Here is a 25035-nt window from a genome sequence, read left to right as displayed (position 1 = left end):
GCCCGCAGCTCCGCAGGGGGCTGCCGGAGGCTCCTGCCGGCTGCAAGACGCAGAAATGGGGACTGGCCTTCCCTGCGCCTGGATGCTGCTTCTGCTGCTGCGGTGGGCGCCCGGCCCCGGTGAGTGAGCGCAGCCCTGCAGGCCCCGCGGACGCTGCTGGGCTGGAGGCGAGCGGCAGGGTCGTGCCCAGGCGCTCAGCCCCCGCGCCCTCCGCGGGAGCGGGACGCTGCAGAGCGGCTGCAGCCCGGGCGCCAGCTCCCGGAGGCAGAAATCCCGTTCCTGCGGTGCGGGCTGCCCTGCGCGTTCTGGCATCGCGGGCCAGGCTGGACCCAAGCTTGGGGGCACCCGTGGGAGATGCGCGCCTGGGCAGCTCTGGGGACCGGGCGGGCGGTCTTGGGTGCTGAAGTGCCACGCAGAGCTGGAGGTGGTCCCGAAGAGCAGGGTCTGCTGGGCGACGCCATCGGCCCCGCGCGGCGAGGAAGGGAGAGCTCTGCCGAGCCCTGGAGGGACGAGGCCTCTCAGCGTGGGGCTGCAGGGCAGGCCGAGGGGCCCATCCTGAGCCTCCGCTGCTGGAGCTGCGGAGGGGGCACCCGTGGCAGATGCCCCGGCGGCGCCCTGGGCGGGCTGGCGGGGGCTGCGCCGTGCAGCGTGCCAGCCAGCTCTCCGCTGCCCTGCAGGAGCTGCCTGGGGAGGGAACGGCACCATGCCCCAAGACCCCGTGTCCTTCCTGGAGTCCCGGGACAGCCTGTGTTTGAGCAGCGCTGCCCTGGCCGCACTGCAAGCCCGAGCGCGGCAGCCAGCGGAGATGCCAGCCCCGGTGCAGAGCCCGCTTGCAGGCCTGGAGGCCTTGGGGGTCCCGCCTGCGGCGGGTGCGCGGCCCGCCCAGACCCCGCGGGGTGCCCGGCAGGGCGAAGATGGGCTGCCCAGCTTCCTGCACAGCACCTCCAGGCTCCCGGGGCGCCCGGAGCGGGCGGGCGAGCCGGGGGGCCCCGTGCGGCATCCGCCCCGCGCCACCCTCCTGCGCCTGCAGCGCCTCCTGCTCTCGCTGCGGGGCGGCCGGCGCTGGGGCACGCTCCTCGGCCTCCTGAGCGGGCCGTGGAGCCTGTCCGGCGCGGAGCGGCCCCCCGCGCCCCGGCCGCGCTGCCAGCTGCTCGGCAGCCTGGCCCGGGCGCGGGGCCCGAGGGGCGCCAGGCCGCAGAGCCCCCGCTGCGCGCTGGCAGGGCCCGGGGGCGGCGGCGGCCCCAGCGGGCTGGCGCGGCTGCTGGCCCCCCTGCAGCCTGGCGCCCCCCGGGACGGGCACCCCGCTGGCCCCCGGGCCCCGCAGCCGGAGCCGTCCCGGGCGCCGGCGGGGGAGGCCGGGGCGGAGGAGCCCGGCGGGGTGGCGCGGCAGAGGCCGGCGCGGGCCGCGGGCCGCAGGCCCTCCGGCCGCTTCTGGAGGAGGGTGTCCCGCGTGCGGGGCGCCCTGGTGCAGGAGGCCTCGCTGGCGCTGGGCGTCCCGCGCCTGGACGGCGACGGGCGCTGCTCCGCAGGTGAGCGGCTCCGGCGGCTCCGGGCGCCCGCGCTCCGGCGGCCGCCGCGCTCACCCTGGCCCTCGCCCTCGGCCCGCAGGGACCCTGCCGCAGCTCCTGCTGTGGTGAGTCGGGGGAGCCGCCGGCACGCCCAGCCGCGGGGACGGAGCAGGCCGCCGCGCCGCCCCGCCGGGCGCACCCAGCCCTGCCCGGCCCCGGGCCGCAGGAGCTCGCTGCGGGGCTGCCGTCCCCGCTGCGCCGCGGGCCTCCGCCGCGCCACCCGGCCCCGCGCCACGCTGCCTGCGTGCGCTGGGCAGGGCAGGACCGGACCGGACGGGCAGTGCGGCGCCCCGGCGGGACGGGAGGGTTGGGCGGTGCACGGTGCGCGGTGCTCAGCGCCCTGGCGGGACGGGATGGGCAGTGCTTGGTGCCCCAGCAGGACAGACGGGACAGGATGGGCAGCGTGCGGTGCTGGGTGTCCCGGCGGGACGGGATGGGACGAGCCGCGCGGGCGCTGCGGCGCCCGGGCCCCGGACGGGCAGCTCTCCCCGGGGTGGACTGCGCCGGTGCCGACCCGCTCTCTGCCCTCCAGGGGCTTCCGCCACAACGTCAGCTGGGACCTGGGCTTCCCGGCCCGGGCGCTCCCGGCCCCGCCGCCCCTCGCCGGCTGCCTCCAGCCCGTCCCCAGGAGAGCGGCTGCGCCCCAGGCCGAGCCCTCGCTCTTGCCCCCTGTCCTGGAGGCTGCTTGCAACCGCAGCGTCCCGGGGCTGCCCGGCGTCTCCAACTTCACCATCTACCTCTACTGCAACCTCTTCAACAGCTCCAGGGGCTCCAGCCAGCGCCCCGGGGACCTGGGGGTCGCGTGCTCGGACGCGGACTGGTACCTCTCCGGGGGCTCTGCGTGGGCATTGCTCTGCCGGGAGCATTTCCCCGCCCGGTTCAATGCCACCGTCTGCAGCAACGTCTCCCTGAGGGAGACCCCCGGCCCCCAGCAGCTCCTGCTGGAGGAGCTCTGCGCCGGCCCGCCGGGGCCGCAGCCCCCCGGCCGCGGCGCCTGCCCGCCGGGCGCGCGCTGGGAGGATGCGTGGAGCTGCTTCCTGGGAAGCGGCAGGCTCTGGAGCGCCTGGGGCTGCGGCCCCGCGGTGCTGCCCCGGCCCCCCGGCCCCCCGGCGGGCGCAGAGCCCTGCTCGGCCGGGGCCCCAAGCCCGCGGGCGAGCGCCAGCCCCTCGGAGCCATGCGGGGCCCCCAGTCCCGGCAGCGCCCGGGAGCCGGCGTGCGCCGCCCGGCCACCGGGGCGGCCCCAGCCCGGGGTGCAGGAGCACTGCCGGGGCGCCCGGCCCGGCGGCCGCTGCCTCCTGCAGCAGCTGCTGGCGCTGCTGCCGCTGCCGGCCGAGCGGGACGGCGCGGGGCTCTGCCCGCACCCCGGCGCCTACCTGCTGGGGCTGGCGTCGCAGCTCGCGCGCTGCCGGCAGGTTCCCGCCTGGGTCGCCCACGTCAACTACCTGCTGCGCCTGCTCGACTCCGTCCTGGCCCTCTGCGAGCTGGACGAGGCCGGCCGGGCGGCCCGGCGGCAGCTCCACGACGCCGTCCTGCTCTCCAGCCTCCTGAACGGCAGCTCCTCCTGGGCCGGCGCCGCCGGGGGCGTCCTGCGGGCCGTGGGCCGCTACCTGCAGCGGGGACGCGAGGCCTCGGCCAAGCAGGAGCTGCTGAGCTGCTTCAGCGTGAGTCGGGAGCGCGGGGCGGGCCGCGCAGGCGGCTCTGGCCGCCGGCCCCGGGCGCCCACCTGCCTGCGGGGCGAGCGAGGACGGCCCTCCGCGGGGCGGCCAGGCGGGCTGCGGGGCCGGGCGCCTGCCCGCTCCCCTCCTCGGCTCCCGGGTCGGGAGCGGGGAGCCCGGAACAGGGCGCCGGGGCCGCGGCTCGGGGCGCCCTGCCCCGGCCCCTGGGTCTGCTGCCCCCCAGCAGGGCTCGCGGGACCCGCCGTGGGGCGCCCGGCGCTGGGGAAGGTCCAGGCAGGGCTGCGGCGCTCAGCCCGGCTCCCCTGCAGGCCATGCTCTGGGACCTGCTCCAGGAGGAGGAGGGCACGCCAGCCCTGGGGATCCTCCTGCAGGTGCGGCCCCCCAGCCGGGCCAGCGCCAGCCCACGGAGCATCCTGCGGAGCGCGGGGCGGCCTGCCCGCCGCCCTGGCGTGGGGGCTGGCACAGGGCCCGAGCTGCCTCCCCCCGCAGGAGTACCTGCAGATGCCACCCGAGCGCCTTCGCCAGCTGCTGCTCTCAGCAGACAGCGAGGCCGTGCAGCGTTTCCTGGCCCTGCTGCATCGCTCCTGGCACCGGCTGCGAGTGGATGTGGTTAGAGGGGCTGAGCCCGGCCCGGGGGTGCAGAGCCGGCATGCGGGGGGTGCAGAGCTCAGATGTGGGGGGGTGCAGAGCTCAGACGTGGGGGGTGCAGAGCCCGGACACGGGGGGTGCAGAGCTCAGACGCGGGGGGGTGCAGAGCTCAGACGTGGGGGGTGCAGAGCCCGGACACGGGGGGTGCAGAGCTCAGACGTGGGGGGGTGCAGAGCTCAGACGTGGGGGGTGCAGAGCTCACGCATCGCGATGCAGACCATGCTCGGGGCAGGTGCAGAGTCTGTGCACAAGGGAGTGCAGGGCTCTGGGCTGCAGATCCCATGCGTGGGGGTGCAGAGCCTGCACACGAGGGCATGCAGAGCCCAAGCACAGGGGGCAAAGTCAGTGCTGGGGGGGGGTGCAGGGTCCATGCTGGGGGTGCTTTTCTGGGGCGACAGCCAGGCTGGACCCATCACAGCAGTGCTGGGCTTGTGCTGGGCGGCTGGGGCTGAGCCCTGCCGAGGTCCAGGCTCACAGCAGCTTTGCAGGTGCTGCCATCCAGAGAGGAAGCGCTGCAGTCGCTGGCTTCACTGCTGCTTCGCAGGTTTTCTCATCTCACCCCACAGCTGTTTGTCGACCTGTCGCAGTTCCTCCCCTTCATGGCTGTGTCTGACATCATGAGGTTCCCGCCAGACCTCCTGGCCAACGAGACGGTGTAAGCAGAGCTGCACGTCTGGGCTGCCTGCACATGTGGCACGGCCCTGCTCCGTCCAGCACCGCGCTGCCCTGCCCCTGCGGGGACCCGGCCCAGCCCCAACCTGCCCCGTCCCCGCAGAGCCCCGGCACCGCGCTGCCCTGTCCCTGCAGGGACCCGGCCAAGCTGGCCATGCAATAGCCGTGCAGAGCACCCCTCAGCCCCTGGGGCCCTGGGCTCTGCAGGGCAGACGCTTGATGAAGTCTCCAGTGTGTTGTGTGGGGTGGGTGTGGGCTCGGCGTGGGCTCGGGCCGTCTCTTGGCAGCTGTACCCCGGCTCCCTGTCCCCACAGCCTCGCCGCCCTGCAGACGCACAGCACCCAGCTGATGCCGGGGCAGAAAGCTGCCTTTGCCAGGCGCCTGCTGCAGGCCCCCTTCCTCGGGGCTGTGCCCACCTGGCCCCTGAGCTTCCTCCGCGCCGCCCTGCCGCTGCTGCCCCACTTGCCGCTGAGCTGCTTCCTGCAGCTCACGCCCCAGCAGGTGCACGGGGAGACCCCCCCCACTGCCGCCTCCCCTGCCCTGGGACGCTGCGCCCCACCAGCATGCCTTCACCCCGACCCTGCCCGGGGCGCCAGGACCCTGCCCCCCCGACCCTGCCCCAAGGCACCAGGACCCTGCACCCCAACCCTGCTGCAGGACTGGGACCTGCCACCCCCTGACATTGCCCTGGGACTGGGACCTGCCACCCCCCAACCCTGCTGCAGGACTGGGACTTGCCACCTCCGACCCTGCCGTGGGGCTGGGACCTGCCACCCCCCCGACCCTGCCCTGGAGCACCAGGACCCTGCACCCCGACCCTGCTGCAGGACTGGGACCTGCCACCCCCTGACATTGCCCTGGGACTGGGACCTGCCACCCCCCAACCCTGCTGCAGGACTGGGACTTGCCACCTCCGACCCTGCCGTGGGGCTGGGACCTGCCACCCCCCCGACCCAGCACCCCTCCGTCTGGCAATCCCCCATGCCCAGCCCGGTCTGGCCGGGAGACCCCGGCCAAGGCTCCCTCTGTGCGTTGACCCCTTTGTGCCTGGGCAGATCTGGGGGCTGGGGGACGGCTGGCAGCTGCTGCCCCTGGGGCTGGCGCAGGGCCACCATGTGGCACGCAGCCTGGTGAACGGGAGCCGCGAGGCCGGCCCCGCGGCAGCGCAGAGGTGAGGGCGACGGGGTGCTGCCAGCGCCCGCGCGGCCCTGCCCCGAGCCGTGCCCTGCCGCCCCGGTGAGGGGCAGGGAGCAGCGCCAGGGCAGGCGCTCGCAGGGCTGCCCGCGCCGGCTCTGGGCCGTGGCTGTTTCCGCGCAGGCTTGGGACCCTCGCCTGCTTCCTGAGCCCCGAGGAGCTGCAGGAGCTGGCGGCGCTGCAAGACCCGCGGGGGCCGGTGGAGCAGAGCCTGCTGGCGTGCGCCGCCGCGGGGACCCTGCAGCAGCATGGGCGGGTGAGCCGGCGGCGCGCGGGGCATCCCCGGGGCACCCCGCCAGCGGGCGCCCCGCAGCTGCAGCCTCCCGTCGCCTGGCTGCTGGGAGAGCCCGGCCACGACGGGGCCGCCGGCGCCGGCTCCTGGCCAGGCAGCGCGCTGGGGCCGGGTGCCGGGAGCAGCTCCGTCCCTTCCCCTGCCGTGGGGCCGGCCGGGGGGCAATCTGCCCACCAGCCCCAGGCTCACAGCCCTGCGGCTCCGCGCCGGCAGGTCATGCTCGCCCTCGCGGACTTGCTGCGCTCCACCAGCCTGGCCGCGATGGGCCCTGGGGAGCTGCCGGCGTGGAGAGGCGTCCTCCCCGAAATGGGGGTGGGCTTCCTGGAGCGCCTGTCGGCTGCCCAGCTGGACGCCCTGCTGCCCGCGCTGCAGCCCGCGCAGCTGACGCGCGCCCAGGTGAGCCCGGCGCGGCACCCCGGAGCCTCGCCGTCCGCCCAGCTGGCGGTGCCACCGGCCCCCCGGGCGCGCGGCCCCGCCGCTGGCCCCACCGCCTCGTCCTTCCCTCCAGGCATCCTTCCTGCTCACCCGGGCCGTCCGGAGGGACGACGTGAGTGTCCGGATGCTCCTGCCTCCCCCGAGCCCGGGAGCAGGGAGAGGACGAGACCCCCGCGCGGCGCAGCCCTGCGCTGCTGTCCCCACGCCTGCCCCTGCTCCCAGCCCCTCGGCCGCTCCCGGGGCCGGCAGCCCGGCCTGCCCCGCTGCGGCACGGCGGCCTGAGCGGGCCGGCGCGGTTCTTGGCAGGTGACGGCGGGCGACGCGGGCAGGCTGTGTCCCCTGCTGCCGGGCCTGAGCCCCAGGTCGCTGGCGGCCGTGCTGGCCCTGCTCCGGCGCCGAGGCTGTGCGTGCCTGGGGCCGGCCCTGCCGCTGCTCTCGGCGGCGCAGACGGCGGCGCTGCTGCAGGCCCTGCAGGTACCCGCAGGCGAGCAAGGCGGGGGCCCCTCGGCCGGCCGGCAGCGCTCACCCCGGCGCCCGCGCCTCCCCAGGGCCCCCGGCGGGAGCAGCCCCCGGACGGCTGGCCCGACTGCCTGCTGCCCCTGGTGCCGCTGCAGCTCCTGCGGCCGGGCGCCCAGGCCCTGCAGGGCGCCCCGCGGGCCCCGCACCTGCCCTGGTCCCCGCAGCAGGTAAGGGGCCGGGCACGGGGCCGCGCGGGCGGCCTGCGCCCCCACCGCCTCCCACCGCTGCCCCTCCGCAGGCCCAGCTCCTCTGGAGGGAGGTGGGAGCCAGCGCCAACCGCAGCCACCGCGCCACCGGGTGAGAGCTGCCGGCGCCAGCTGGGCCGGGGCTGGGTCCCGTGGAGGGCAGGGAGCTGGGAGAGGTGGGGTGCCCTGGGCAGGGTGCAGGGTGCGGGGGGGCCCTGGGCCAGGGCTGGGTGCCCTGGGCAAGGGCAGGGTGCGGGGGGGGGGCCTGGGCCAGGGCTGGGGCTGGGGGGGTGCTCTGGGCAGGGGCTGGGTGCCAGCTGGCCAGGGGCTGGGTGCAGGGGGGTTGCCCTGGGCAGAGGCAGGGTGCAGGGTGGGTGCCCTGGGCAGAGGCAGGGTGCAAGGGGTGCCCTGGCAGGGGCTGGGTGCAGGGTGAGTGCCCTGGGCAGAGGCAGGGTGCAGGGGGTGCCCTGGGCAGGGGCAGGGTGCAGGGTGGGTGCCCTGGGCAGGGGCTGGGTGCCCTGGGCAGAGGCAGGGTGCAGGGGGTGCCCTGGGCAGGGGCAGGGTGCAGGGTGGGTGCCCTGGGCAGGGGCTGGGTGCCCTGGCAGGGGCTGGGTGCAGGGTGGGTGCCCTGGGCAGGGGCAGGGTGCAGGGGGCGCCCTGGGCAGGGGGTGCCCTGGGCAGGGGCAGGGTGCAGGGTGGGTGCCCTGGGCAGGGGCAGGGTGCAGGGGGTGCCCTGGGCAGGGGCAGGGTGCAGGGTGGGTGCCCTGGGCAGAGGCAGGGTGCAGGGTGGGTGCCCTGGGCAGAGGCAGGGTGCAAGGGGTGCCCTGGCAGGGGCTGGGTGCAGGGTGAGTGCCCTGGGCAGAGGCAGGGTGCAGGGTGGGTGCCCTGGGCAGGGGCTGGGTGCCCTGGGCAGGGGCAGGGTGCAGGGTGGGTGCCCTGGGCAGGGGCTGGGTGCCCTGGGCAGAGGCAGGGTGCAGGGGGTGCCCTGGCAGGGGTCGAGCAGGTCTCCCCAGGGTCGCGGGCAGTACGAGCCGGAGCGAGGAAGGACACGGTCTCACCCCACGGCCGTGCAGCGCCCTGGGCTCGCTGGTGGTGGGCATGAGCTGCGCCGCGCTGCAGGAGCTGGGCCGCGAGGATTTCCTGGGGGCTCTGGGGACCCTCTACGCGCGGCCCCGCGCCCTGCCCGCCAGCCTGGTAAGGAGCAGGCTCTGCCGAGCCCGGCGCCGCCCGACGGCAGCGGTGCCGCCGCTCACGGCCGCGGTGTCCGCAGCGGCGCTGCGTGCAGGAGGAGGCGCTCAGGCGGCCGCCGCTCGCCCGGGAGGAGCTGGCACGGCTGGGACCCGAGTTCCTCATGGAGCTGCCGTAGGTGCCGGGGCCGGGGCCGGGGGCCGCCCCGTCCGCCGGCGGCGCCCGCAGCGCAGTCTCGGTCCCGCAGGGCGAAGCTGCTGGAGACGCTGCCGGGCCCGGCGCTGCGGCCGGCGCTGGCCCACGCGAGACGGCGGCCCCGCAGCCTGCTGGCGCTGCCGCCCGCCCGCCGCGCGGCCCTGGCTCGCGGGGCCCTGCGCGCCCTGTCCCGGGGCGCCGCGCCGGCCGGGCCCCCCCGCGGCCCCCCGCCGCTGCCCGCCGAGGCCCTGGACGCGCTGGGCCCGCTCGTGGGCTTCCTGGGCCGGGAGAGCGCGGCGCGCCTGGCCCCCGAGAGCCTCCTGCCGCGCCTGGCGGAGCTGCAGGCCACCTGCGTGGCCGCGGAGGCGGCCGAGGAGCTGGGCCGGCTGCTGCTGGCCGAAGGCGCGCTGGGGTAGGCGGCGGCGGGGCCGGGCCGGGCCGGGCCGGGCCGGGCGGTGCCGGGCGGTGCCCTGACCCCGCTGCCCGCAGGCCGCCGCCCCGCTGGCGCCCGCCCGCCCTGCAGCAGCTGGGGCGCCTGGTGTTCCTGCTGCCGGCCGGGAGCCTGCGCGCCGTGCCGCGGGTGAGGCTGCCCGCTCTCCGCCTGCCCGCTCTCCGCCTGCCCGCTGTCCAGCTGTCCCGGTGTCCCGCTGTCCGGCTGCCCTGCTGTCCCACTGTCCGGCTGTCTGGCTGCCCCGCTGTCCCTCTGTCTGGCTGTCCCGCTGTCCGGCTGCCCGCTGTCCTGCTGTCCGGCTGCCCCACTATCCCGCTGTCCCGCTGCCCGCTGTCTGGCTGTCCCGCTGTCCCTCTGTCCGGCTGCTCCACGTGCGCAGCCCTTGCGCCACCCCGGCCGGTGCCGACCCCGCCGCCCCCCTCCCCGGCCGGTGCCGACCCCGCCGCCCCGGGCCGTTCCGCCGCCGGGTCGGTGCCGCCCCGCTCAGGCCTCTGCCGCGCCGCGCAGGACTTGCTGAGCCGCGCCGCGGTGGAGCGGCTGCTGCAGAGCCAGCGGGACTGGGACGGGAGCGAGCTGGGCCGCCTCTGCCGCCCCCCCGGCCCCGGCCCCGGCCCGCAGCTGGAGGCCCTGGTGGCCCCGCTGGTGGGAGCCACCGGGCCGGGCCACCGAGGTGAGGCAGCGCTGCCCCTGCCCCGCTCCTGCCCTCGGGTCCCCAGAGCCTCCCCCCGGGGCTGCTCGCACACCCCTCGCCCAGCTGCCACGTGTCCCCTGTGCCCCCCGTCCCGGGTCCCGTCCTGCCTGGGGCTGGTCCTGCGTCCCCTGGTGCCCCCCGACCCCAGGCTGTCCCTGTCCAGGAGTGGTCGGTCCCCTGTGCCCCACGTCCCCGGTGCCGTCCCCCGGCATTGGCCCCGTCCCCCCTGTGCCCCACGTCCCCGGTGCCATCCCCCGGCATTGGCCCCGTCCCCCCTGTGCCCCACGTCCCCGGTGCCGTCCCCCGGCATTGGCCCCGTCCCCCCTGTGCCCCACGTCCCCGGTGCCGTCCCCCGGCATTGGCCCCGTCCCCCCTGTGCCCCACGTCCCCGGTGCCGTCCCCCGGCATTGGCCCCGTCCCCCCTGTGCCCCACGTCCCCGGTGCCGTCCCCCCGGCATTGACCCCGTGTCCCCTGTGCCCCACGTCCCCGGTGCCGTCCCCCGGCATTGGCCCCGTCCCCCCTGTGCCCCACGTCCCCGGTGCCGTCCCCTGGCATTGGCCCCGTCCCCCCTGTGCCCCGCGTCCCCGGTGCCGTCCCCCGGCATTGACCCCGTGTCCCCTGTGCCCCACGTCCCCGGTGCCGTCCCCCGGCATTGGCCCCGTCCCCCCTGTGCCCCACGTCCCCGGTGCCGTCCCCCGGCATTGGCCCCGTCCCCCCTGTGCCCCACGTCCCCGGTGCCGTCCCCCGGCATTGGCCCCGTCCCCGCCGTGCCCCACGTCCCCGATGCCGTCCCCCGGCATTGACCCCGTCCCCCCTGTGCCCCACGTCCCCGGTGCCGTCCCCCGGCATTGGCCCCGTCCCCCCTGTGCCCCACGTCCCCGGTGCCGTCCCCCGGCATTGGCCCCGTCCCCCCTGTGCCCCACGTCCCCGGTGCCGTCCCCCGGCATTGGCCCCGTCCCCGCCGTGCCCCACGTCCCCGGTGCCGTCCCCCGGCATTGGCCCCGTCCCCCCTGTGCCCCGCGTCCCCGGTGCCGTCCCCCGGCATTGGCCCCGTCCCCGCCGTGCCCCACGTCCCCGATGCCGTCCCCCGGCATTGACCCCGTGTCCCCTGTGCCCCACGTCCCCGGTGCCGTCCCCTCCCGGGGCTGGGTGCTGCTGGGGGCCAGGGCTGGGGCCAGGCCGCGCTGCCGCCGGCTCCGCAGCCCCGGTGCCCAGCTGCGCCGACGTGCGTGCCACCTTCCCCGCGGCCTGGAGCGCGGCCCAGCTCGCCGCCATGGACCCCGCGCAGCTCCGGCCCTGCCTGGGGCTGCTCAGCACCGACCCGGCGCTGCGCCCCGACCAGCTGCGCGCCGTCCTGGGCCAGGCCAGGCGGGTGAGACGGGCCGGAGAGGGGGCGCAGCCGGGGCTGGGGGTCTGTGCTGGGCTGGGGGGGCAGAGCTGGGCTGGGGGGCTGTGCTGGGCTGGGGGGGCAGAGCTGGGCTGGGGGGCTGTGCTGGGCTGGGGGGCTTAGCTGGGCTGGGGGGAGCTGAGCTGGCTGGGGGGGGGCTGTGCTGGCCTGGGGGGGGTCTGTACTGGCCGTGGGGGGGCTGAGCTGGGCTGGGGGTCTGTGTTGGACTGGGGGGGTCTGTGCTGGGCTGGGGGTCTGTGTTGGATTGGGGGTTCTGTGCTGGACTGGGAGGGGCTGAGCTGGTCTGGGGGGCTGTGCTGGTCTGGGGGGTCTGTGCTGGGCTGGGGGTCTGTGTTGGACTGGGGGGGGCTGTGCTGGTCTGGGGGTCTGTGCTGGGCTGGGGGGGCAGAGCTGGGCTGGGGAGGCTGTGCTGGACTTGGGGGGGCAGAGCTGGGCTGGGGGGGCTGTGCTGGAGTGGGGGGGCTGAGCTGGGCTGGGGGGGGTCTGTGCTGGGCTGGGGGGGCAGAGCTGGGCTGGGGGTCTGTGTTGGACTGGGGGGGGCTGTGCTGGTCTGGGGGTCTGTGCTGGGCTGGGGGGGCAGAGCTGGGCTGGGGGTCTGTGTTGGACTGGGGGGGCTGAGCTGGGCTGGGGAGGGTGGGGGGGGGTCTGTGCTGGGCTGGGGGGGTCTGTGCTGTCTTGGGGGGGTCTGTGCTGGCCGTGGCGGGCTGTGGGACCATGCTGGCGCCAGGCGCCCCAGGCTCGGTGCCGGGGGGAGCGCGCCCAGGGCCGGCCGGCAGCTGAGCGGGTGCTGCCGGGCCGTGCAGCTGCTGGGCAGCGGCCAGGCGCCGCAGGCAGCCGCCAGCCTGCTCCTGGGCCGGCTGGCCACCCAGCTGGGCGAGCCGGAGCTGCGGCAGCTGGCGCTGCCCGACTGGGGGGCCCTCTCCGCCCTGGGCGAGCTGGACGGCTGGTCGGGCAGGCAGGTGAGCCCCCGGGCGCCGCGCTGCAGCCGGCCGGCCGGGCCACCGGGCCCCCGCCCGCCGCCCAGCGCCCACCTCGGGGCTCTGCTCCCCCAGACGCGGGCCGTGGTGTCCGGCTTCCTGCGGCAGCGCGGGGCCAGCGCGCGGGACCTGCTGCTGCCCGAGCTGGTGGCGCTGGGGCACCTGCTCTGCGGGCTGCGGGCGGCGGAGCTGCGGAGCCTGGACGCCGGGGAGCTCAGGTCCGTGCCCGGGCCGGGGGGACTCAGCTCCGCGCGCGGACCCCGGGCGGGCAGCAGGGCGCCGCAGAGGTGCAGGCAGGGACGCGGCTCCAGGCAAGGCTGCCACCGCGCCGCGCTGCGCCGGGCTCTGGCTCCGGGCACGCGACGCTCTCCGCCGCCCCGCAGCAAAGCAGCCCCTTTCCTGGGCTCCCTGAGCCTGCGCTGCTCGGAGCAGCAGATGGAGGCCTTGGCGGCTCGCCTGACCTCCAGCGCAGCCTTCGGCCCGGCCGGGGCCTGGGGGCCCGAAATCTTCACGGAGATCGGGACGCTGGCAGGTGAGGGGCAGTGCCGCGTGGGGTGGGACAGCAGCGTGCCCTGGCCCGCCACGGTGACTGCTGCCCCCCGCGCCCCCAGCCGGGCTCCCCGACGTCGTCCTCTCGGCGCTGGTCCCTGAGCAGATCTGGGCGCTCACGCCCCAGGCCGTCGCTGCCATCCCGGCACCCAAGCTGGCAGTGAGTGCCCCCACGCTCCCTCCCGCGGCCGCCAGCGCCAGGGCTGCTGTCCCACTGTCCGGCTGTCCGGCTGTCCGGCTGCCCCCTGTCCCTCTGTCTGGCTGTCCCGCTGCCCGCTGCCTGCTGTCCGGCTGTCCGGCTGCCCCACTATCCCGCTGTCCCGCTGCCCGCTGTCTGGCTGTCCCGCTGTCCCTCTGTCCGGCTGCTCCACGTGCGCAGCCCTTGCGCCACCCCGGCCGGTGCCGACCCCGCCGCCCCCTCCCCGGCCGGTACCGACCCCGCCACCCCCCTCCCCGCGGGGCTGGGCGGCCGGAGCCCCCGCCGCCGGACGGTGCGGGCAGCGGGCTGGCACGGCAGGCGGGGCGGGGGTCTCCTGGCCGGCTGGGCTCTCCTCGCAGGTGGTGTTCGGCCCAGCCCAGCTGCGCACCCTCTCCAGCGCCCAGGCCTCGGCTGTCACCCCGGAGCAGCGCCGGAGGCTGAGCAGCGCCCAGCGCCGGGCCCTGGCCGGCGCCCTGTGGGAGGGGGCGGCAGCCCAGGAGGGCCAGGGTGAGAGCAGCAGGGGGCTTCTGCCCCCCTCGCGCCTCCCGCCGCGGGCAGCTCCCCGCCTCCTCCCCGCCTGCCTCGGCCCTGCGTCGCTAGAGCCGGGCCGCCCTGGCGGCGCAGACGCGGTTTTGGCCAGGGGCAGCATCCTCGTCCTCGCCAGAGCCGTCCCTTCGCGCCGGGCCGGAGCGAGGCGCAGGAGCAGGGCCCCGCTCGGTGCCCACCGCCGGCGCGCTGCCGGCAGGGAGCCCGGCCCTGCTGCCCGCCCAGCCCGCGCCCCTCTCGGGCCGCGGCGCGGCGCCTCGTCCCACCTCCGCGCAGCCGAGAGCTGCCCCCGCTGCTGCCTCCCGCCCTACGCCCAGACCCTGAGCGGCTCGGGGCGGCAGACGCGCCAGCCCTGCCCAGAGCTGCGAGCGCCGCGGAGGCCTCCGGGCAGCCGCAGGGCTGTTGCCCCCCAAGTCTGGCGCACACCTCCGCTCTGATGGGGCTTTCTCTCCGGCAGGCAGGAGCGGAGCCAGCTCCCAGTCTGGCTTCACCTGGGCTCTCCTCCTCTGCCTGCCCCGCCGCGTCCTCTGAGCGTCCTGCTAATAAAGCTGTGATGGGCACCCAGCTCTGCTCCCCGCTGCCGCAGCGCCGCGGCCCCGTAGCACCTTCTCCGAGCCCGGCTCAGCCAACCCGTCCAGCGGCTGCAAGCTGCTCCCAGCCCTGCCCACCTGCGGCCCCCTGAGCCCCTGGGGCCCGTTCTCCAGGGCAGCCGTGGCTCAGCGGAGGTCCTGGGGCGCCTTGAGGCAGGGCCGGAAACCCAGAGCCACCCGGGCGCCCTGTCCCTGGGGAGGAGGAGGGCGGGCAGGGAGAGGGCGCGGGAGCGGGGCCACGGAGCAGACCGAGCCTTGGCTGCAGCAACACGTTTATGGGGGCTGGAACGGGGCGTCGTGGGCTACAGGACAACAACATGCTGGGCACGGCGCTCGCCTAAGCCGAGCGGGGAGGAGCTGGGCCTGCTGCCGCTGGCGAGGCGCTCGCTCAGCGCCAGAACTGCGACACCGGGCTGGGGACGCGGATGTCCTGCCCCTTCTCCAGCCGCCGCTCGCAGTCGATCAGGTAGTTCACGCCGTCTATCACCAGCTGCACCAGCTCCACCTGAGCCAGGAGCACGTGCGCCCCGTCAGGGACCGTCCGGGGCTCCGGCCGAGCCACAGCAGCGCAGCGCCCGCCCAGCCCCCTGCGAAGGGCTCGCGCTGCCCCTCCGCCCGCGCGCAGCGCAGCGCCCAGACCCCGCACCCTGGCCCCGGCCCCGGCCCCGGCCCGCAGCTCGTCTGGCGCTGGGGCCCGTCGTGGGCGCACGCTCCAGAGCCTCCCTGCCCGGACACGGCTCTGCACCCACCTCGGACTTCCCCAGGCGGTCCAGGTTGGAGATGTCGAAGATGCTGCCGGTAGAGGCCGTGTCCACCCCGCCTGTCCCACGCTTCTGCAGGCGGAGGTTCTCCAGGATCTTGGGGAAGCGGCTATCCTGGTACCCAGGGAAGAAGGGGTGTCAGCTCGCCGGGACCGTCAGCAAGGGAAGCCGGGCTCTGCCGCCGGCTGCTCCCTGCGGCAGCCCTCAGGGGCCGGTGGGACCCGCCGGCAGGCTGGCAAGGGGTGCAGGGGGCCCTGCTGCAAGTGGACCCAGGACCAGGTCTGGGTCCCGGCCCCCTCCAGCCGTGGATGAGGCACAGGCTGGACCCTGGCTGGAGATCGCTCTGCTTCCCTGAGGAGCCTGGGCGAGCCCCAGGGCCGGCCGCCCCACTGGCCTGCGCCTCCCCGCCGAGCTGCGGTCCCCGCGGTCCGGGCGGTCCCGGCTCCCTGCAGACCCCACGGCTGTAACTACCTTGCTCAGCAGCGGCAGCTTGATGTGGACCCCAGCCCGCAGCCCCGTGCCCAGGTTGGAGGGGCAGGTCAGGATGTATCCCAGCCTCTCGTTCCACATGAACTCCCATCCTCGCTCCTGGATCAGCCGCTCCACCTGGGTCGAGAGGCAAAAGCAGCCGTTCAGCCCCGGTGCGTGCAGGACCAGCCGGGCAGGGGCGCTGCGCGGCCCGTCCCTGTCCGCCCGCCCGTCCGTCCGTCCGTCCGTCCGTTCACTCGCGGGGCAGGCGCTCACCTCCTTCAGGCCCCGGCAGAACCGCTCGAACACGCGCTTCATGTTGCCCCCCTTCTCCATGGAGATGACGCGCGTGTGGTCCTCCTCGTTGATCCAGATCAGGAAGGTCTTCTCGTTGTTGTGCCTGGGGACGGGGCCGCCCTCAGGCCGCGCCGGCGGCCCCGCTGCCCGCCCGGCCGCCCGCGCCAGCCCCGGCGGTGCCCATCCGCGCCCCGGGGTCCCTGCCGCCGGGAGAGCCGCTCGGGCAAGCGCTGCGGGGGCGAAGCGGCGCCGCGCCGGGGCGACGCCGGCCCGGCCTGTCCCGGGGCAGCGGGGCGCAGTGCCCGCTCCCTCGGGGCCGCCGGAGGGGCAGCTCGAGCGGGGGACGGCACGGCGGCGTTGTCCGGGGGCTGCTGTAACGGGGCCGGCTGCCCCGCTGCGGGAGGGCGGGCTGCTGCGCCGGCGGGCCGGGAGGGAGCGCGAGCTGCCTTGGTGGCAGGGGACGGCTGGGGGCGGCGAGCGGGCAGGGAGCGGGCCGGGGCACCAGGGCCGGCCGGGCCCCGCAGCCCAGGGCGCCGGCGGGGGCTGAGGCTGGCGGGGGCGCGAGGGCCGCGGCGATGTCGGGGCAGGGCGCCGCGCGCGTCCCTGCCCTGCCGGCCGCCCCGGGGCCGGGGCCGGGGCCTCACCAGATGCCTCGGGCGTCGGGCCAGTCGCGGGCCATTCCTGCCGCCGTCAGCAGCGGGGAGACCGGCTTGTCGAAGAGGAAGTGGTCCTGGGGGGAGGCAGGGCGTGAGCGAGCTCCCCGGGGCCGGGGGCCGGGGGGGCCGGGGGGGCCGGGGGGGCCGGGGGGGCCTGCCCCCGGGGCGCCGCACCGCCGACTCACGTCGATGAGCTGCTGCTGCTCCTGCTCCGTCATCTCGCCCAGGCGGTAGTAGCGGCCCGCCAGGTCTCCCTGCAGGCCGTTGAGCGCCTCCACGACCACCTTCTCCACCTGGCGCCTCTCGGCGCGGGTGCAGGCCGGCGGCAGGCTCAGCCCGCGGATGCTGCGCCCCGTCCGCACCCGGGACGACAGCACGTAGCGCTCGTCGAATTGGCCGGACTTAAGCTGGGGGGCGGACGGGGCGGTGAGGGGGCGGCGGCGCCCGGCCGAGGGCCCCCCGCCGCCCCCCGCGCCCACCCACCCACCTTGCTGGCGTCCAGGTCCGTGCTGTGCTTCATGGTGCGCGGGTCGTAGCCGTTGTGGCGCTCGCGGATGACGGGGTCGAACAGCTCGGCAAACACCTGCCGGCACAGGGCACCGTGCGGAGAGGCCGCGGGGCGGCGGGGGCCGCGGCGGGGGCCCCCCGTGGGGCCGTGGCCGGGGGCGGCCGTCCCCCCCTCGGCCCCGCCGGCCGTCTGTCCCCGGCCACCACCGGGCAGGGGACGCCGGGGGCCCGGCCGCCTCCAGCAGGGGCGCGGCGGGGCTCCGGCCGGCGCTCACCTCGTAGGTCTCTTCGTCGCCCGCTACCATGCCCACCGTCTTGATGAAGGGGTGGCCGGGGTTGTCCACGCCGGTCTGGATGCACTGGTCCAGGGTCCAGCCGTTGGGGGTGGTCTTGTCGCAGAGCCGGGCGTAGATGGCCGGCGTCAGGTTGCTGGCCATGCAGTTGTTGTGTTTCCGCAGGTCGGGGTACTCGGCGCTGCGGAGGGGAGGATGGAGAGTCCCGGCAGCCCGGCGGCATGGCACCCAGCGGGCCGCTGCCCCCCGGCCCCACGGCGCGGGCGGCCCCGGCGCTCGGACGGTGCAAGGGCCCCTCGGGGGGGGGGGACGGCGCGGCTGCTCCGCTCGCCCGGCCGGGCAAAGGCCGGCTGGCAGGGGGCAGAGCACGCACGTCGATACGGCTGGTGTGCACAGCAATATGGCTGGCGTGCACAGCAATACAGCTTGCACAGCGATACAGCTGGCATGCACAGCGATACGGCTGGTGTGCACAGCAATATGGCTGGCGTGCACAGCGATACGGCATGCACAGCGATACAGCTGGTGTGGACGGCGATATGACTGGTGTGCACAGCGACAGCTGGCGTGCACAGCAATACAGCTTGCACAGCAATACAGCTGCCGTGCACAGCAATATAGCTGGTGTGCACAGCAGTGTAGCTGGCATGCACAGCGATATGGTATGCACAGCGATATGGCTGGTGTGCACAGCGATACGGCATGCACAGCCATACAGCTTGCACAGCAATACAGCTGGCGTGCACGGCGATATGACTGGCGTGCACGGCGATACGGCATGCACGGCGATACGGCTGACGTGCACAGCAATACAGCGAGCGCCAGCAAGGCAGGGAGCAGCCCGAGCTGAAGGTTGACATTGTCTCAAGGACAAGGGGCCACGGGCAGGTCCGGACGGGTTGCTGGGTGCGGCTCGCTCCCGGGCCAGCTCGCGGGCACCCGCGTGCTGAGCCGCTTCGGTGGCCAAGCCAGGGAGAGGGGCTTGCTGCCCTTCTCCTCCCTGGGCCTGCCCCAAAGCCCCCAGAAGGAGGGCTGCTGCTCTCCCTGCACCTTCCTCCAGCAGCGTCCGTCCGTCCGCCCCGCGGCAGGACGGCAGGGAGCGGGCCGGGCACGTCACCCGCAGGCCCCGGCTCGGCCCTCCGCCCCTCCTTGGCGCTGGCTGCAGGGCCGGGCACGCGGCCAGCACCCGGCCCGACCCCGCGTCCCTCCGCCCCGGCGGCTGCGGGGCAGCGCGTCGGCTGACCCCGATCTGCAGCTGGTGGGAACCGCACTGCTCCGGGGCACTTTATTGCATTAGGGCGATGCTTGTCTCTAATCAGCTTAGCGGGAGGCCGTCTCCTGACCTGGCTCCCGCTTTAGCCAGCCTTTGGGCCTGTTCTGGGCTTGGCAGGGCCGGACCCTTGCAAAGCCCTGCTCGCCGAGCGCCTCCCCCGCCGGGGGGCACGAGGCTGCCTCGCCAGCCCGGCGCCCCGCAGCCCCAGGGCGGCCGTCCCCCTCCCGCGGCGGCGCGAGCGGCTGGCGGGGGGCCCTGGGCGGGGGAGGAGGTGCTGGTGCTGGTGCTGGTGCTGGTGCTGTCCCGGGTGCGGGCCGCCTGGCCGACCGCAGCCTGGCCCCTGCCGCGGGGCCGGGGTTGGCCTGCCGGCGCCCAGCCCCGGGCTGCCATGCGGAGCCCTGCCGCCGCGGTCGCCTCCGCGCCGGCGCCTGCAGGCCAAGAATGCGCCTTGGCCTTTCGCCCACGGCTTGGCCAGCACTCGCGGCCTCCCGAGCTCTGCGCGAAGAAAGGGCGTCAGGGCTTACGTTGCCTGCCCCGTGCAGGGAGGGCGTTGTGGCTCTGGGAGATGTTTGCTCCAGGCAGGGCCTAAGCCCAGGCTGGGGCTGCTCCCGCGGCACTGGCTCGAGATGCTGCCGTTCAGAGGACGCCATGCCGTGTACGGGACGGCGCTCGCCCCAGCCTCCGTCACTGCTCCTGCCTGTGCTGGCCGCAGACCCGCGCGTCCCCCGGAGGGATGCGCTCAGGCTACAAACGGTTGCTGACCGCAGTGGGACACTCGGACGTGTCCGGTGTCCCCCCCATTTCCAGCATTGCCTGGCCTGCTGGGACTGCAACTTGCTGTGCTTTCCACCCTGGAGTCAGCGCACTGCACCCAGACCCGGCAAAGGCTGCTAAGGGGAGCAAGCTTGCTGCCAGGGGGGTATAAGGATGCTGCAGATTTACGCATGCTGTCTGGTGCGCTCAGTCCATGCCTTCACTGGGAAGTGTTCAAAGCGTCCAAAAACCCAAGAGATTCAAGCCCCTGCCTACAGGCTCTGTGCTGCAGTGCTGATTTAGCTCCGCGGCTGAACGCGCCCTCCCCCAGAACAGCCCTGAATCGCAGCCAGCAAATCTGGGAATCTCTTTTCAGCCTTTCTAGCGCACCCAAATGAGGCTGGATGGTGCCAGGGACGTGGGGATTCAGGAGATGAAAGTGTTAAAGCCTTTGTGCTGTGCTCACAAGCATGCCCAGCAAAGCCAGGCCAGGGCTGCGTGGGAGACTGCCCACTCCGCCGCCTGGGCTGCTCTCTCGCGGGTGAGCCATCCTGATTTCCAGGTTTCTTCTGCCATGAGCATGAAAATGATACTGCACTTGGCCTTAGTAGGGTCGCCTTGACCCCTTGATACGTGTCCCCAACCCTGGCTACAAAGCTGTGACATTTCCAGCTGTGCCTGCAGGGTGTGCTCCTGCAGGCTCCCCCAGCTGCTTCGGTGGAAGTCTGCCAGGACATCCCGATCTGTCAGCAAGGCCTTTGCTAGCACCCCGGCCGCCACCAGCGCCAGCTCAGGACCGCCGTCCCCCCTGCGGCCTCCGGGCGCCTCTGCCCGCAGCCACCGCCCTCCGCGTCCTCGCCCCGGCAGGGCGCCCGCTGAGCGCCGAGCAGCTCCCAGCCCATGGGCGCCGGGCAGCTCCTCCCGGAGCGGCAGCCTCGCCGCTCCTCCCCGCCGGCAGCCGCCGCGGGCCAGGCCTCCTTCCCGGCGCCGCCAGCCGCCGCCTCTCTGCCTCCGGGTCCTGGGCGCCCCTGCAGAGCGGCAGCCCCTCCTGCGCGGCGGCCGCGGCGGCGGCGGCGGCGGCGGGACGCAGCGGAGGACGCGGCTTGTTTGCGCGGGGGGCCCGGCGCGGCCGCTCGAGCGTGACGCTGCCCCTCTCGCGGGACCCTGCCCAGCCGCCGGCTCCTCCGTGCCCGCACCTCCGCCACCGTGCCAGGAAGCCGAGGGGAGCGACGTGCCCCCTCCCCGGGGCAGGGCCACGGCTGGGCGCGCAACCGCGGAGCGCTGCTCCGACCTCGAAGCTGTTGCCAACGCCCCTCGGTATTTAACTTAAAGCCTAGCAGAGGAAAAACCCTGATGGACTGACCCGCCCTGCGGAGGGGGATGCTGCGACTCCCCCCGGGGCTCTGCCCAGGCTCCTCTCAAATGTCAGCACCGTCACAGAGCCCGGGCCCAGCCAGAAGCACCCTACCAGGAAGCTCATCTCAGCGCCCCCCAGCCACGGCTGCGGCCCCGGTCATGCCCCCTCCTCCCGACCCAGCGCAGCCCCCGCTTCCCACGCGCGCTCCCTGCCCCAGCCCCGGCTTTCCTTGTCCAGCATTAACCGTCAGTCCTGCTGCTTTTCCCGAGCCCATTGCTCCTGCCACAGCAACAGCTTTGCGGCACTTCCAATTTGCCCCCCTTTCCCTGGCCAAAAGCGAGGATTCGGGGAGCGTTTTGTGCGTGCAAGGAGTACACGCCTGGGCTCAGGTTTCCCAGGGAAACAGGCCGACCTTCCCCAGGCCCCGGCGCCCTTGTCTGCAGGAGCGGGGCACGCGCAGGTGGAGCGGCTGCCTTTCTCCTGCCAGGCTGGCACGTCTCACAGCTCCTGGCGTCTTTTCCTCACCATCCTCGCTCGCTCAGGACCTAAAGCCTGCGATCCTGCAGCGTTCAAGAAGCTTGGAAATGCAATCCTCTTGGGAGGTGAATAAACAAAAACATCCCCCGTTTCTCACTGCTGGAACTCATGCCATTTCCAGCTCCTCGTTTCTGCGGCCCGACCCAGCGGGTCTGAGCCCCGGAGCAAGCTCTCAGCACGCAGCTTTCTGCACAAGCTGGGCTCCAGCCTGCAATGCAGAGCAGCACCGCTCGCTACCTACGCGTTGCTTGGTGCAGGGATCGCAGCAGCCACACGTGCTCGGAGCAGTAACACCCCGTCCCTCTCCCTGCTCCGGCCCTTCACCGCACCGGCGTTGGGATGGGGGAAACGCGCCTCTCGCCTTGCTGAGCTGCCGCCGAGCTGCGCCGGGCCGGGCAGCCGGGGCCGGCGGCGCGAGTCAGGAGGGCCCTGCCGACGGCTGCAGCGAACATCCCCCTGCCGGTCCGGCCCCCGGCCCGGGCTGGCCTGCGCGGCCCCCTCCTCCCCTCCCCGAAGCCGGCCGGAGGACCCCGCCTGCCCCTGCCCGCCACCAGGGCGCTGGGCTTTGAGGGACCTCCTCTTCCCTGCTGCTGAGGCGGGCGCTGCCCCCGCCGAGGGCGCCGGGGCTGGGTGCTGCCGGGGGGCCAAGCGCCTGGCCCCCCGGCCCGGCCCGGCTCCCCGCCGCGGCCCTTGGCAGGGAGCAGTTGGAACAGGGAGTGACGCAAAACCTTCTGCGCCAGAGCTTGCACCTTAGCACCAGGCTGCAGTCGGTTGCGCTTATCTGGCTTAAGGGATCAGGCGCGGGTTGTGTAAACACAGCCGGCGGCTCCTTCAGGCACAGCCGGCATCACCCCCTCCGACACCCGAAGGCAGCGCCGCGGCCGCGGCTGTCCCAGCTGGGCCCTGCGCTCCCCGTCCGGCCCCGCTCTGAGCCCTCACCGCGCCTCTCGGGGCTCGTCTCAGCCAGAGCGCCCCAAGCAAGGCGAGCGACAGCCCGGCGCTGCGCCCACTGCGCCCGCTGCCCCCTGCCCCGGCGCCCTCCGGCAGGGCCGGGCGCCCGCTCCCCCCGGCTGCAAGGCGACCGCCCTGCTTCCCCGGCCCCGGCGCCCTTTTAAATCTGCGCCCGAGCCGAGCGAGCGAGGAACCGCCGGGAAACCTTGTCTTAAGCGCACGAGAAGCCCCTGTCCCGAAGGCAGGCGTGCGTGACGGCCGGATGGGGTCAGGCCCGGAGCTCTAGCCAGCTCCTGGGGCTGCAGAGAAGTTTCTGCTCTGACACCCTCCCGCAGATGGAGCTCCTGGCTGTCTTGCCAGGGTCACAGAACATGAAGCCTTTGGCTCTGCCCTCTTCCCACCAGGATATCGGCGGGTCTCCCCGGCCCCCGCACGCCGGCCTGACCCGGCGCTCCCCCTGGCCCGATGCCTCGAGGACCCCTCCCCGCCGGGCTCGCAGCCCCCACCCTGCTCCCAGGGGCTTGTCCCCAGCGCTCACCGCCCCTTGCCCTGCTCTGCCCTCGGAGCCCCGGGCCAGCGGCCGCGGCCGGGGGCCCGGCTTTCCCCTCCCGCAGGGACCGCGCGGCCCCGCCGAGCCCCGCCGCCCGGGCGGCCCCCGCCGCCGCCGCTCCGCGCCCAGCGCCCCCGGCTCCGCCGTCGGGGCCGCCCGGCCCGGCCTCGCCCGACCCCCCCCCGCTACCGGTACCGCGGCCCCCGCCCGCCGCCCGCCGCCCGGCCCCGCACGTGCGTCCCCGCCGCCGCGGCCGGTACCTGGGCGGGTAGCGCCGCCGCTGCCGCTCGCCCGCGCTGACCGTGTCCCGGGCGAGCAGGAAGCCGGCGGCGAGCGAGCCGGCGCCCACCATGGCCAGGAGGCCGGCGGAGCGGCGGGCCGAGAGGGCGCGGGCGAAGGTGCTGGCCATGGCGGAGCGGCGGCGGAGCGGCGGCGGCGGAGCGGCGGCGGGGCCGGGCGGACGTGATGGGAATGCGAGCGGCGGCGGCGGCGGCGGGGGGCGGGGAGCGGCCGGCGCGGGGGGGCGACGGCACCGCCACCTGCCGGCCCCGCCCGGCCCCGCCCCGCCCGGCCCCGGGCTGCCGGGCCGCCGCCGCCTTCAGCACCGCGCCCTGGACAGCGCCGGCCGCGCCGGCCGCGCACCGCGCCGGGCACCGGGCACCGGGCACCGGGCAACGGGCACCGGGCAACGGGCACCGCTCACCGGGCACCGGGCACCGGGCAACGGGCAACGGGCACCGCGCCGGGCACCGGGCACCGGGCACCGGGCACCGCGCAACGGGCACCGGGCAACGGGCACCGGGCAACGGGCACCGCGCCGGGCACCGGGCACCGGGCACCGCGCACCGGGCACCGCGCCGGGCAACGGGCACCGCGCCGGGCACCGGGCACCGGGCAACGGGCACCGCGCACCGGGCAACGGGCACCGGGCACCGGGCAACGGGCACCGCGCCGGGCACCGGGCACCGGGCACCGGGCACCGGGCAACGGGCAACGGGCAACGGGCAACGGGCACCGCGCCGGGCACTGGGCAACGGGCAACGGGCAACGGGCACCGGGCACCGGGCACCGCGCACCGGGCACCGCGCACCGGGCACCGCGCCGGGCAACGGGCAACGGGCACCGGGCACCGGGCACCGCGCAACGGGCACCGGGCACCGCGCCGGGCACCGGGCACCGGGCACCGGGCAACGGGCACCGCGCACCGGGCACCGGGCACCGCGCACCGGGCAACGGGCAACGGGCAACGGGCAACGGGCACCGGGCACCGGGCAACGGGCACCGCGCCGGGCACCGGGCACCGGGCACCGGGCACCGGGCACCGGGCAACGGGCAACGGGCACCGCGCCGGGCACTGGGCAACGGGCAACGGGCAACGGGCACCGGGCAACGGGCACCGCGCACCGGGCACCGCGCACCGGGCACCGCGCCGGGCACCGGGCACCGGGCAACGGGCACGGCGCACCGGGCACCGCGCACCGGGCACCGCGCCGGGCAACGGGCAACGGGCACCGCGCACCGGGCACCGCGCCGGGCACCGGGCACCGGGCACCGGGCAACGGGCACCGGGCACCGGGCAACGGGCAACGGGCACCGCGCCGGGCAAGGGGCACCGGGCACCGGGCACCGCGCACCGCGCACCGGGCAACGGGCAACGGGCACCGCGCCGGGCAACGGGCACCGCGCACCGCGCCGGGCAATGGGCACCGGGCACCGGGCACCGCGCACCGGGCAACGGGCACCGGGCACCGCGCAACGGGCACCGGGCACCGCGCCGGGCAACGGGCACCGGGCACCGGGCACCGGGCACCGCACCCGGCACCGGGCACCGCACCCGGCACGGCGCACCGGGCACAGGGCACGGCGCACCACGCACCGGGCATCGCCCCGCACTGTGCACGGGCACTGCACTGGGCGCCGGGCACCGCACCGGGCATTGCACCGGGCACTGGGCACCGCGCACCGCGTCGCCCCGCTCCGGGCACCGGGCACCGGACTGGGCGCCGCGCACCGGGCCCCGCACCGCGCACGGCTCGGCGCATCGGCCGCGCCCCGGCGCTCCCCGGCCGGGACCGCGGCGGCGACGGGCGGGGCAGGGCAGGGCAGGGCCGAGCCGGCGGCGCCGAGGGTGCGGCCGGGGCGAAGTCCGCGCAGCCGGAGCCGGGAGCCGAGAGCCGGGCGGCGGGAGGGGGCGGGGCGGCGCCGGGGGCCGGCGGGGGGCGGCCGGGCGCGGGGGGCGGGGGCGGCGGCAGCACGGGCGGGACACGCCGCGCTCCGCGTCCGCCCGCCCCGTCCGTCCGGTCCCCCCGTCCGCGGCCTCGGGGCGCCCGCCGAGCCGCCCGCCGGCCGTCGCCATGGCGACGCGCGGGGCCGTTGCCATGGCGACGCGCGGGCGCCGCAAAGCCCCGGCCGCCCCGCGCTCCACGTGCGCGCGGCAGCGCCCCTCACCGCCGCCAGGGGCCGCCGCGCCGCGCCGCCCCGCGCGCCTGCCTGACGCCGCCGGCCCCGCCCCTCCGCTGCCGATTGGCTGGCGGTGACGGCGAGCGGGTCGTGACTGGCCGGCGGCGGTGACGACAGCGCAGGGTGCGCTCGGCGGCCGGAGGTGAGCGAGCGGAAATGGCGGCGCCCGGGGGGGGGGGGGGGTGCCT

The 25035-nt window shown here is 76.3% G+C and overlaps 4 protein-coding genes across 7 annotated transcripts in view; 2 read left to right on the top strand and 2 right to left on the bottom strand.

The window, feature by feature from the left end:
* HYPK (huntingtin interacting protein K) overlaps nucleotides 1-8437 on the bottom strand; it is a 55735-nt gene extending 47298 nt beyond the window's left edge. The window contains exon 1 of the mRNA XM_068958444.1: nucleotides 8434-8437. The gene's annotated coding sequence lies outside the window, so the exon portion shown is untranslated. The remainder of the gene's footprint in view (nucleotides 1-8433) is intronic.
* On the top strand, nucleotides 704-13925 carry STRC (stereocilin). The gene is made up of 25 exons (XM_068958835.1): nucleotides 704-1529; nucleotides 1609-1633; nucleotides 2101-3229; nucleotides 3553-3615; nucleotides 3734-3831; nucleotides 4362-4547; nucleotides 4879-5065; nucleotides 5620-5735; nucleotides 5882-6014; nucleotides 6264-6446; nucleotides 6792-6959; nucleotides 7034-7171; nucleotides 7243-7301; nucleotides 8263-8383; nucleotides 8460-8551; nucleotides 8625-8984; nucleotides 9062-9152; nucleotides 9531-9693; nucleotides 10918-11087; nucleotides 11927-12082; nucleotides 12176-12318; nucleotides 12484-12632; nucleotides 12712-12809; nucleotides 13208-13355; nucleotides 13852-13925. Exons 1-25 carry the CDS (start codon nucleotides 704-706, stop codon nucleotides 13923-13925), a joined length of 5076 nt encoding a protein of 1691 aa, XP_068814936.1.
* A 319-nt stretch (nucleotides 13926-14244) lies between these two features.
* CKMT1B (creatine kinase, mitochondrial 1B) lies at nucleotides 14245-22883 on the bottom strand. Of its 2 annotated transcripts, none has more exons than XM_068958676.1 (9): nucleotides 22648-22883; nucleotides 16949-17147; nucleotides 16654-16749; nucleotides 16352-16573; nucleotides 16155-16240; nucleotides 15490-15613; nucleotides 15217-15351; nucleotides 14734-14859; nucleotides 14245-14489 (listed from the first exon to the last, which is right to left on the bottom strand). In XM_068958676.1, the coding sequence occupies exons 1-9, from the start codon at nucleotides 22794-22796 to the stop codon at nucleotides 14373-14375; spliced, it is 1254 nt and encodes a 417-aa protein (XP_068814777.1). In that variant the 5' UTR covers nucleotides 22797-22883; the 3' UTR covers nucleotides 14245-14372. The 2 variants fall into 2 exon arrangements, with proteins under 2 accessions (XP_068814777.1, XP_068814778.1); XM_068958677.1 differs by lacking the exon at nucleotides 22648-22883 and adding an exon at nucleotides 21128-21345.
* A 2066-nt stretch (nucleotides 22884-24949) lies between these two features.
* The window catches only part of PPIP5K1 (diphosphoinositol pentakisphosphate kinase 1), a 65115-nt gene continuing 65029 nt past the window's right edge, over nucleotides 24950-25035 (top strand). For 2 of the 3 annotated variants that reach the window (XM_068957838.1, XM_068957832.1), the window contains exon 1: nucleotides 24950-24989. The gene's annotated coding sequence lies outside the window, so the exon portion shown is untranslated. The remainder of the gene's footprint in view (nucleotides 24990-25035) is intronic. The other variant, XM_068957831.1, reaches the window with a different exon arrangement.

This window comes from Struthio camelus, chromosome 12, assembly GCF_040807025.1.
Source record: "Struthio camelus isolate bStrCam1 chromosome 12, bStrCam1.hap1, whole genome shotgun sequence".
Classification (NCBI taxonomy): Eukaryota; Metazoa; Chordata; class Aves; order Struthioniformes; family Struthionidae; genus Struthio; species Struthio camelus.
The sequence above is the reverse complement of the archived record's forward strand: the minus strand, read 5'-3'. Positions and strand labels throughout refer to the sequence as shown.